General features: G+C 48.3%; 1 protein-coding gene across 4 annotated transcripts in view; it reads right to left on the bottom strand.

The window, feature by feature from the left end:
* Positions 1-12,518, bottom strand: part of DNAH9 (dynein axonemal heavy chain 9) — a 226,721-nt gene that overhangs the window by 83,956 nt on the left and 130,247 nt on the right. For all 4 annotated transcript variants that reach the window (XM_054221603.1, XM_054221601.1, XM_054221602.1 and 1 more), the window contains 4 exons: positions 10,832-11,020; positions 9,255-9,490; positions 6,927-7,049; positions 4,628-4,832 (listed from right to left, as the gene is read on the bottom strand). In XM_054221603.1, the coding sequence (XP_054077578.1) occupies positions 4,628-4,832; positions 6,927-7,049; positions 9,255-9,490; positions 10,832-11,020 (753 nt within the window). The remainder of the gene's footprint in view (positions 1-4,627; positions 4,833-6,926; positions 7,050-9,254; positions 9,491-10,831; positions 11,021-12,518) is intronic.

The following is a 12,518-nucleotide window of genomic DNA, read 5'->3' as shown; positions in this document are numbered from 1 at the left end:
ACCACCACCAGTCACACCAGCAATAAGGACCACGGGGATGAAACCTGATGGCAAACACAACAGCAAGGTCCCTTGGCTCCAGAGATGAGCACAACGTATCTCGGGATCAGAACGGAGGGCAAAGTCACAGCCTGGAGGGCAAAGCCACAGCCTCGCTTGACTGCTGCTGCCGCTTGGCCTCGAGGCGTCACTGGGACCAGTGGCTTACTGTGCTGGGAGCTGCACCTGCAAAGACAAAGTCCTCCTGGCAAAGGATTTGCAAACTCAGCACAAAGACGGCCAAGCAGATACAGGCCAGTAACAGCCACCTTGCCTCAAGGGTAGATCTCCTGAATTACAGTGCAAATTCTCCCAGTTTCTGTGAAATGCCCCCTCCTTCTCCCCAGACACTTGTTCCATTTCCCTCTCTTCTGCAGAAATACCAGTCATTGACGCTGTTCATGGTGGAAACAAAGAGGCTCATCTGCCTCCTTTTTGAACTGATCCTCCAGAATAGGCTTTCTCCCGTGAAATGTGATTGCCCTATTCTGTGTGTTTGCTCGGGGAAATGGCATCTTTCCTGGATTTCAGGTATATTGTGTTATTCCGCTACACGGTCCTACTGTGAAGGCCTATTTTTAGCGTCATCACAGAAAACATCCTGTGGGAAAGCTGAGCATCTGATTTGGATGCTGCTAAGATAAAAGCCTGGTGACTATTCTCTACATAAATGAAGTCAATCGCTAATGCCCTGGTACGTAAAACACTACTGTGTGACACACAGTTTTAAATCTTCAGACTGTATTTAAGTGACACAACCAAGAAATTCAAGTAACTTGCAGAAGAGTGTTTTATAGCCCTGCAAAAAATAGCCAGCTCCATGACGTAGCAGACGTGGTGCACGTGGAATTGAGACACGTTCTGGGCCACGATGACCGGCACGTAACAGATTCAGTGCCATAAGCCAAGTGATTTAATGCTCCAAAGGCAGTTTTTGGAAAACATACCCACCGACAGGGTCTGGAAGAGCCCCAGAAACAGGAAATGTGACCCCATGTCTCTTCCAACCCCACAGTACATAAGGGAGCTGACCGTGTTTGCTCTGTTGTCAGAGGTTCTCAAGCAGGTTAACTAACTCTTCCATTAATAAGTCATCTTTCAATATTTGGGCTGAAATTTCATACACTTGCTGCACACACACTCGTTCCATGTTAATGTCAACCCAAGTATTCAGCAGTGTGCACCGACGCATGCTTTTTATTGCTATTTCAGCTAGAAATGGCTGTTTTTAAAGGCCTGTTCTGTAGGCATTACACACAGGAGCTTGCCCACGGTGCTAAATATTTTACAAGTCTTGAAACAGAACACTAACATGGCTAATTTTGTGCATTGCTGTCATTCAAGCACAGCCATGCCTTCAAAACTGACATTTTGCAAGCTATTATTCCAGACCATGGACTGTAAGCCCTGCAGTTACTAACGAGGATGAGTGTGGTTTTTGCTCCAACAGCTTGTAATCACTGTGCACTTTCTGAAACGCACCCTTAGAAGGGCATGCCATGCTGTACTCCCCGCAACAGCCGGCATCTGTTGCAGCTTTATCGTGCTACCGTTTCCAGCAGTAGCAAGGTCATCATTTCTTATTTCTGCAGTGGAGCTCATTATCTGTTATTTCACAGTTGATATATAACAGCGCGACTTCTGGGAAACAGGTTACTCTCAGAGCCTTCAAAATTTTGTTCCACGAAAAAATAAAAGTTCACCAAAGCTACAGGACGGTTTTGCAGGATTCGTTGCCAGCCCCTTCCTTGCCCGGCCACAGCAGCCACCTTCCTCTCCTCGTCCCTGCTGCTGGTTTTATTGGATTATTTTAACATCACAAACCAGAGAAAAAAAAAAAATCTCTGCATTTTCAATCCGCTCCTGCACAGCACCTTCTTTCCTGAAGAACCTCAACACTGTTCGTCGCAGCCCAGATGTGCAGGGACTTTCACACAGACTTCTCCTACTGAATCAGCAAGGCAGGACCCTAACTCACGGCTTATCCACCTACAGCTTGGGACGCAGCTGCCAAAATATTCTTCCTAAGGTGCTTCTCAGCATTAACCAGACCATCAATTTGAGGCAAATGCCATTTGAGACATTTCAGCCCAAACAGTGAAGCCTGGTGAAGGTGGGAGATACCTGAAACCAGCCCTGGTAAGGCTGCATGGACCACGGGCAGCGCCACCAGCACGAGGACCCCAGCCATCCTTGCAAAAGGAAATTGCAAATGAGACTAATAAAAGGCCAGAGGGTTTGTGCTGACCTGAGAGGGAAGGGCTCAGGACTTGGCTTTGCTTGCCTTGACCTAAAGCGGTTTCAGCTTCTCTGTGCTGGCATCGTCTCACAGCCAGGTCGCTGCTGCCTCAGCCTGTTTAGCCTGGCTTTAATGTAGAGTCAGAGCAAGGAGCTGTTCTGGGCAGACTGGTCTGTCTCTGGAACCAAGATACGGCAGAGTGCAAAGGTGGTCGCAGACCCTGAACACGCGTTGTAACAGCAGCGCCGTCCTGCCAACCAGGGAGAGCTTCAAAGGTAAGAAGGATCCGAAACAATGAATAACTGGGAATCGATGAAGAAAAAGATTACAGAAACGGACTGTGTTGAGAAAACATTTAAAAATGATAGTGTTATCTTAATTGGATTAATAATAGCTCTTTGATGAATTTTAATTAGGTTATTAACAGCAAATTCTAGGCTTCACATATAAGGTGTGCTCCATCTTTGCCCGTAACAAGATTTTGAGCTCAATAACAGTTGTGTGGAGAGGACGGATTAAAACACACCTAGAGAAGCGGCCTCTCCTTTGGGGAACCCAAAGATTCAAATCTGTGTCTTCAAGGAGCTCCCCCCAGCTATCAGACAACTGCCCTTGTGGCTTTTTCCATGTCAGTAACTAGACGAGGGGCAGAAGGTGGTAGGGAGCCCCGGGGCTGCAGCAGTCACTGCACCTGCGGCCATCCCAGCGCCCCTCGCCATGGCTAAGGAGACCAGTCTTTGATTTCACCCCAGCAGGGAAGTGATTTTTTTGACTGACTGTTCCCCATCCAGCAGAACACCACCGTGAGCACCCGGCCGGTCTTGTCTTGCTATCTGATATCGGGATGGAGATGAGGAGGGAGGCAGTGAGTGGGCTCTGGTATTATCTTGCTGCGGTGATATAGAGAAAAAAGGTCTTTAATTTTCTTAAAGGAAAAGAAAATTACGTCCCACACCGACCTGTACCTGCTGAGAGCTTTCCGAAGCCAGCCAACAGCCCCACATCCCCCCGGCACCCAGGGACACGTGTCCCTGGTCCTGTGCTGAACCTCCTCCTCCCACGGCCCACCCGCCCTGAAGGAGCGGGGGCTTCCAAAGACGCCGTCCCTACTTCACACCATTTTCACTGGTTTCAAACACACAGCTGTGTTACAGCATGGGAGGGAAGCGCTGCTGACCACGAGCTACTAATTTTCAGAGCCTAATTGGGGATTTGGTGACTGCGCATGACATTGAATTTGTCTTTCTTATTGTGACAGCACCCATTAACAGCGATGCTGCCCAGGTGAAGAGTCCTTCACCTAACGGCAGCTACCGACACCGCTCTGCTAATGCTGCTCCCCCCAGAGCCCCCCTTGAGTGAAATTCCCCGCAGGAAAGGGGCTGTTTGAGGTGTTTGTGACCCGGAGCTGAGGCTGTGCCGGGGCTGGGGGGGGGGCTGATCCGAGGTCTCTCCCGGTCCCAGCGAGAACGCCATGGCTTACACCTTAAATCAGTTCATTATGTATTTTTGATGCCATATTTTGGCTCGTTAGCACCTGAGCCTGGTTAAAACTAAACGCATCATTAACGCTGCACAGCTAACGTACTTGAGAACCTCATTAAATGAGAAGATTATTACAAAACTGGCCTGGCCTGACTGAACGTGTGCAGTAAATTTGTTCCCACTCTCAGTAAATATTTAGTATTATACATATTCGTCACATTGTGAAATGTGCCATTAGAACAAAGTATTTTCTTTTAAAAATTATCTTGAAACTGAAGCCATGCTTATTAAAAAAGAGAGAGACAGAGAACATTTTGGCCTGTTACAAACAAGTGGGAGGAAAAACCAGAACAGAAACATTTCATTACCAGCCTCACGATATTTACAGTGGGAATCTTATACCATAAATGCCTAAAATCAAGTGAGATTAATCCTACCTCCAAAATTAAATCTGTGAAGTCCAGAAACACCCGATATAATGAGAATCTCAGTTTCCATTTCCAAGAAGAGTAGAAAGAGATTCTTACCCAAATTTTTGGAGAAGAAAACTGACTTAAAATAGCAGTTTAAGTGTTCCCAAAATACCAAGAAAACAGAAGACTGAAGAAAAGGATTCCTCGGTGTTTGTCATTCAAGGGAAATCTCCCGAATTTAGGATGAGCTCAGCAATCTCTGCAACCTTGCACATGAAATGCTAGTTGTTTTAAACTACAATGATGATGACAATGATGATAATGATGATGATGATAATAATAATAAGAATAATAATTATTATTATTGTTATTGTTGTTGTTGTTATTATCATTTATTAACATTATTATTATTATTTATACTTGCTCCCAGTGTAAACTGCCAGCTACTGACCTTGAGCTCTTCCAAGTCAGGCCTCTCCATGTTGACCACTGCGGCGAGCAGCTGGTCCTCCAAGCCGTCTCGCGTGACGGTGAAGTTGATGAGGGTGCACTGCGCCTGCAGCTCGGGCTGGAAATGGGGGTTTGCCAGCTTCGTGTGGAGGATGAGACGGAAAGCAGGGTTGAAGTCACACTCCTTGTCCCCGATCTTAATGCACCTGAAATTACAGCAAAAGAACCGTGAGCACACAGCTCTTCCAGGACACTTCGCCCAAAGACACACGGTGGTATCAGTCAATGGCATCTACCAGCACAGGACTTTGCACTCTTCACTCAGAAATCACTACTAAACCAAAAAGGATTTAAAATTGGACACACTTGAATCACTTCTGATTTAGGACAAAAACCCCAGACACTTGTCCCCGAATTCTGGACCCTATTTGAGAAGGCTCACCGTTTCCAGCAGCAGGATGGCCAGTTCAACCATGATCCCTCCTTTGCTTTTTACAGAGGCTGGATTCTTCCTAAAGTTGGTGTTACGTGGAGGAAAAGCCTCTCAGCGTTGAGATTTTAATCAGCCACAGCTAACGTTGCCTGGTCTGTTGGCTCAGATGAGGCCAGCTCTGTGGTTGCACTGGGCTGGAGCAGTGGGCCAGGTCTGGAGAGCAGCTGGCTGCCACTCCGGGGGGGTAACATCGCTCGGGAAAAGCCCGTTTTCCCCTGGTCTGCATTTCTGACATCAAGTCTAGAAACTTACAGGGACCCCAGGAATCAACACACTCTGAACCCAAGTTTAGCAAAGCCCATGGGAACCAGAGGAAAAGAGAAACTGGAAATGCTTTCAGGGATGCAGATGGACTGTTATGGGAACAGTGGTATTATCCTGGGAACCGGGATACACTTTCCAGTCAAACAGCAGCTCTCCAGGTGTCCTCTTGGCCACCCCGATTGCTTTTACCGCTGTGAGGCCGAGGCAGAGTGCGCTCAGGCAGCACCCAGAGCTCACGGCAGCACCCAGGAATACTGCCGAGAGCCCCGGCTTCAAACAAACCTCCTGGCTCGGGGACTACCAGCACCTAGCGGGGCTGGGCTTGTGTCCTGGAAAACACAAAACCCACGGACTTTTTATTTGATTTATGACTTATTTTCCCTTCCTTAGGAAATGCGTGATCTTACAGGGAGTTCTGAGAGCAGCGACGAACAGTCCCAAAAGGGGATGACTGAGTTTTCCACCGCAGGGGGCTCAGGAGTCACCCCACCTCTGCTCTACCCCCATTCCACTTTCAAACATTCCTGTCCCCTTCAGCCGGGAACGTCGTTCCCTCCGAAATGATCCTTCCCCTCCATCCTGCAGCGGGACCCACAGCCAGGCACCCTTCTCAGGATGTTTGCCCCTGCAAACCTTCCAGGCAGCCTGCTTTTCCCAGCCGTTTACATCATCTTAGCATATTTTAGGCAAGTAAGGAAAGGATCCTCAAGGAACTCGGGGAGGGTGAAAGGCAGAGCTTAACGGGCTTTTTGTTACCTACTGCACAAAGCCGAAAGCAGGACGGCGCGGCGAGGCACGGAGGTCAGCCCACGCCAGGCTCCTGCGAGCGGCCGAGCTGCCGGGGGCAGAGACTTTTAAAAGCCCGAACAGCACGCATCCTTCTAAAGGCCGAGGACCCCACTCTGCGAAAGCCAGCGAAACAACATCAAAAGAGGCCCTGGATCAAGTTCAGCGCTGAGCAGAAGGTCTTACTGGTTGCCATTATTTGAGCACACACTAAAAATGTGCTTGTTTTGCTTTACAGACGGAAAGAAGGAAAAAGCGAAGTCCCTTGCTGCCGCTCTCACTGACCTCCTCTCGGCCGGAGGGTGACCAGCAGCTGCCATGAAGAACCTGACCTCATTAAAAACACTTATATATTCTTAATGCTTAAACCTGCAGCTGCATCCCTAAGCCGTGCGCAGTGTTTGCTAAAACCCAAGGTTACTTTTTCATCACAACAGCAATAGCTATTTTGGTAATAACTCTGTGTCAGGATAGCCAATTACAGACACCCAGGTCACTCTACAAATGGAGAATTACAGGCCTGTCTTTTATATGAGGTTTGAATGACACTGTCCAACAAAATGAAAAATCTAGGTTTATTTCAAAGCCATCCCGTGACTGAATTACCTGTGATTGCCTGATTTAAAACGTCCTCGTTTCCGAAGGCGGCATGTTAGTGCTGCTCTATACGAACGCCCGCAATTTGAGGCCAGGAACAGAAAGAACAACAGCGCTGAGAACCCTTTCCCACACACCACTACACCTCCCTGAAGCTCACCTTCCTTTCTTGATCGTTTCTCGTCCCAGTAACGGCCCCAAAACTGGATCCACGGATTCCTCCAGGTTTTCAATCAAAACCAGTTCTCCGGCAGCCAGGGCCCGTTCCATCGTGTCCAAATACCTGTGGGAAACGGAGGGAACGGCATTGGTACCCACCGCAGTGAGGCGGGGTGCGATGCTTTGCAGCGAGGAGGACATGAGGGGGGCAGAGGGGAGCCCCACACTGTGATGGCAGCGACACACACGTGCCAGCAGTTGTGAGAGAGAAAGAGGGGTGAGATGGTGTCAACACACGGTGCAGAAAGCAGCACTGGCAGAGTCTTGGCTGTTCAACAAAGAAAATCAGGTCTCAGATCTCCCAAGGGCAAGCAATAACTGTGTCTTCTTTCCCCAGAAAAGACCATGAGCATCAGGGAACAAACATGGGACAGCTTGGGGTTATTTTTAACAAATACTTCGTTTGCCCCAGAACCCACTGGTGCAGTTAATCTTGCATAAAAGCAAGGGAGAAGAGCAGGTTTCATCTCCGTTCTGCCCAGGGTTCAGGGTCACGTTTAGGACAGCTTCCTTCCTCACGAGGGAATTGGGCCCCTTTGCCCAGCGCCTAACTGTGGAGCGGGGATGCTCTGCACTGGGATGCTTCGTACCGGGAAGGGCAGGGTCAGGCGCTTCTGCTCTCTCCTTCAGGGCTGCTCTGCCCTTCACACAACTCCTTTGCGGAGAGGAGAGAAGGGCCCTGGGCAGGCAGTGAGGATGATCTCCAGGTGCCATCACACCATCACTGTTGCATGAATCACTTCAACTCATCCCACTGGCTAAAATTTAGGTTCCTCGTCTAAGCTAGAGAGTTTGGGACCTCAAGAGGTGATAGAAAGATCTAAGACAAGAAGTTCAGAGTGACCTCTAGGCCTGAACTTTAAAGGAATATGCTGGCACACTGCAAACCCCAACCTTGACCAGCAGCCCCCATATTTCTGAATCCAGGAATATCTAATACAAAGAAACAGCCAGAAAGAATGACAGCAGCTGGACCCAAAGCTGCTCAAATGTCCCTTACTCGGAAGAAAGAAAGGTGTGGGTTTAAACCTCCTAAAGCAGTTTGAAAGGAAAGAAGCACCATTTCCCAGATGATGAAATGCTCCCTCGTTTGCTGTAATGGGGCAGTGAACGATGCTTTTAGCCAGCAGCCCTGAGACATCACACCAACACACTGAACTCCCCTCCTAGAGCCCCTGCCAGGCCAGGCAGGGGAAAGAGAGATGCTGTGTCTGCACGGAGAGCTGTAATGGCAGCATACGAACGTCACAGGGTCTGTTCCTCTTGTGTCAGCCTGGAGGTCTGGATTTAGGTGCCTGCTCTAGGATCCTTACTTTTCCACAGACTGCTTTGAATATCTGCAAGGCACGGTGACCAGGTTGGCCAGGAAACAGAAATTTGCTCTAATGAAAAACGAGCTCCATTCTCATCCCACACGAGATCAAGTCTAATAAATTCTTGTTATTTCGTATGAGGAAAGCAGAGGAGGCACCAGCAAAACAACCTGGGCAAGCCCAAGACATCTCCAAAACTACACGAATTTGCAAGCACCAAGCCTGGGTCACTCTTGCCTGTTGCCAGCGCTTTACTCTGTATTAATAATCTCAGGGCTCGCACCCAAGCAGGGATTTGACTCTGGGTCTGCTCCATCCCAGCTGGACTCCTCACTAATGGGTCGAAATAGGTGCAAACTGAGATAGGAGAATACTAGTCTGTCGGCTGCCCGGAGATAAGGGCCAGGAGCGAAGAAGCCTTCCCATAACAGATTTAGGCAGTTCAATGCAGGGGCGCTGCAATGAGAACCTCCGAGCTGTGGCCAGCGTGGGAGCAGAGTTAGCCCGGATGGTTTTCAGGGCATTGGTGACCCTCATGGCAGCTTCACCCTCCGTGCCCAGGCCCTCCCTTCCAACCCAGGCAATTCGGCGATTTTATGATTCTAAGCCCTGCTCCCTCTCCTGGGTGAAACTGAGTCAGGACACGACACACAAGACGAGCCCGATGGAGGATGCCGTAGTCCTACACGTAGCTCAGCCTCCAGCACGCAGCTCTCTCCATCCTCAGTTTCAGAGGAGTTTCTATGGTAACCCAGCCAAGCACTAAACAGACCCTCTATTTAATGAGAAATCTCTATCATTTTGGTAATGAATAAGCAGCTAATGCCCAAATACATCTGAGGGTTTTCCTCAGCATAATTGGCTCAGATGGTTGCAGTTAAATATACGCTGTTCATCAAATACGACAGGCAGATAATCATTAAAAGGTATTATTATGTGATAAGGGTGATGTTTACCCCTTCTGCCCGATTCGGATCACTCGGAGGTCCTCGCCGTACTTTGTTTTGATCCATTTGATACCCTGCAGCTGGGGGTCCACCATGAGGGGCCAGCGCTCGCAGTTGGTGAGGATGGTGGCATTTTCGGTAGACATGCGGTCAGCTGGCAGGCCCTCGTTCTGCCAAGCCGCCACATCAGCATCATCCGTCAGCATGGTCAGAGGATCCAGGGATGGAGTTACAGGGATTGGCACCTGGGAGGGAAGGAGAAACGCTTCCTATAGTGTGTCGGCAAAAAGCAGCAAGTGTGACTTGTGACATAGACCAGAGATGAGCAAGGAAAACATTTCAAGAAAAGTTAGCTTAATTAAAAACTGATACGTTATATTTATCATTGTTTTCCCATTCGGCAGGACAGTTTGGATCCCATATTAAGTGTTTCCCAATCCTCTTGTGAATGAACACAAATTATGCGAGCATCCCAAGGATTTTTGCCTGCAGAGCACTAAGCACCGGCAACGGCCGCAGCCCAACCGAGCGGGTTCAGCTCTCGCTCTGCCGTGTACGCGCTCTCAGAGACGACAGCTTGGCAGAATATAATTAACACCCTCGTAAGCCTGCTGTTGTGTTGCAAAACAGCATTAGCAGTTCCAGAAACATTTCTCTGACATGGGAGGCCATTTCTGGGTGTGACAACCTGAAAGCAGTCTGTGCCAGTTATCTGAACAAAATGGGTCTTTAATCTTCCATTAGAAACCCAGGTACTTCCTTGAAATTTCTACACGCAGAGTCAGGCCATTTTTGGAACAACATTGCCTTTCTTAACTAAATTTTTGGCTTAGTATTAAGAAATATGGAATGATTTTTTTTTTTTCCTCTCTCATCCTAAGGAACTCGCTGATTTTCTCAGCATTTCGATTTGGGCACCACTGCCCAGTTGTGACCTTATTTAAAAGCTTCTTGGCATTTCACCGGGATTTATAATGTCCAGTGACTGTACTGAGGTGTAAAAGCTGAGTCCTGCAGGAGATCAAGCACTTGCATTTACTCATGCATGAGAGGACCTGGTAAAAATTAGTGAAATATTAAACAAGTTTGAAGTACGACAGTCTCCATCTGGTCCAAACAGCAAGACATGGTTGAAACCAGCTGAGAGGCATGGCCAGCATGAGCAGACCTTGTGTCCAGCATGAAGAACCATCTGGAGTTTTTCCAAGCCTACTAGCGAGCTGGCAGGGAGCTCTGCCTCCTCCGAGCAACCTCTTCTCTGTAATACCCACCTCCTTCTAGGCCATCCCTGACTCCTGGTTAAAGCTCCACAGCATTGGCACTGGGCTCCATGCTCGGGTTGCTGCATTGGGGATTTTCCTCTGTACGTGGAAGAATCGGGTCACTTGCACGGAGCAAGGACACCACAACATCTTCCCCAGAGAGGGGTCAATCAAGGGTGGCTACGTCCTGCTCCTCAATCCAACTCGATGGGGACACCCTTCATTTGGGGGATCCCCTTACTTGGGGACATGCCCTCTGGATATCAGAATTTACGGGCATCTTAATTCCAGTAACAACGGCTTTTCAGAGAAATCAGGGCTTACTTTTAGCTGGTGCAAATATGGCTTCCAGATTCCATCCAGGAGGTCTTGACGGTATTTCTTGGTGAAGTAGCCCAGGTAGGAGACGAAGGCTGTAATCAGCAAGACATCGCCACACAAGGTGCTCTGTTGCTGTTTGAAGTCCTTCACAGCTTCCACCCATCTCACATTCTCAGAGGCGAGTCCCCCAACCTGAAATTCCCAAATCACATCGATCATTACAGCAGTTCTTGAAGCAGTATCTCAGGATCTGGCCACGTCCATACCTTGTCCCTGAACTCAATTGCCATTTTCTAAAGTTTAAAACCTGTGGAGGGGAAACAGTCGATGGTTACTTTGAGAACTCTCTCATCCCGTTCAGTGAAAGACTGGTCCTGCAGCCGAATCCCAGCTGCCTGCTCCACAACTCCTCCAAAATCATCAAGGGCGGATCCATCACTTCCCCCGCAAGAATTCACATAAAGATATCTGCATAAGGGTTTCCGAGGCAGCCCATCAGACCTTAATTGCCTTAACGCCACAGATTGACACCTCGTTACACCCTCTCTCACACAGAGCACTCCTCTCCAACAGCCACAACAGACAGCTAATTCGCAGGATTTATTATTACCCCCGGTGGGTAGATGGGATTTTGATCCCAATCCCCTTGCGTCCACATTTTTCTTTCCCTTCAGGCTCTGTCCAGAAAACACTTCCTTGTGGACATTTTTCATGAGCATCCAACGCCCCAACAATCAAACTCGGGAGTTACCAGCTTTGAAGAGGGAACAGCATCTCCTTATAAAATACCTCGACGTGCACAGACAACTTCTTTGACCACTGGTGGTTTTTAGGGTAGCACTGGTCCCTCATTCCTGAAGTCTTGTGATTATAAGAGATATCCTGACCTCGCCCACCCCCCCTTTTTTTTTAAAAGGAGAAAACTTTAGCTCTATTAACCACGAAACACCGCTTGGGAGTATGAATGGAATGCATCCTTCAGGTTCACAAGCCAGAAAAACCCAAACCAGTTTTAAGTTGGCTCCATGGATTTGACACTGAGAATGCCAAAGTTTATGTCAAATTCACAATCACTCTCCTGTTGTTAAGGTGCTCCGGAAACACCCACGTAACGTACAGATCCCTCTACTCACGGGCTTCTCTAACAAGGGCCAACAAGCACTTTCTATTTTTCTTCTTCAGTCGTCCACATGAGCTTAGGGTTATTTCTCATTTTCTAATTTTATTAAAAATTCCTCTATATCCTTCTCTTTTGCAAACCTCCCCAAATAAGGGGTGCTGCAAATGTGACTAATACGACACGGTCTCCTTCTTCCAGGTCACTGTTAAATAGGACCAGCTCTAACACAAGTCCCTGTGATAACCCTTATGAACCCCTTGAATAACTCCTTCCTCTAAACTGGGTTATTTTGCCATCTTAAACTGATAGGCAGAACGCAGGTCCTCAGGATGGGAAGGCACCACCTGCAGATCCTCACCGAATTCCCCTGTCACACATTCCAACTTGACCAAGTCTTATTTCTAAGCAGAATCTTGCCACCTTCTGAGGGTTAGGAGCCACCTTCTGGTTTCCACCACAAATTTACTCCTGCCCAGTTTATGCCTTCGGTTCTCACGCAGACACTGTCCTCCAGCTCAAACAGCTCTCCTTCCACCCACATAGGTACCTCCAGATGCATTGATAAACAGC

The sequence above is a fragment of the Rissa tridactyla genome, chromosome 15 (assembly GCF_028500815.1).
Source record: "Rissa tridactyla isolate bRisTri1 chromosome 15, bRisTri1.patW.cur.20221130, whole genome shotgun sequence".
Classification (NCBI taxonomy): Eukaryota; Metazoa; Chordata; class Aves; order Charadriiformes; family Laridae; genus Rissa; species Rissa tridactyla.
Note: the sequence above shows the minus strand (reverse complement) of the source record. Positions and strands in the feature narration are given on the sequence as shown.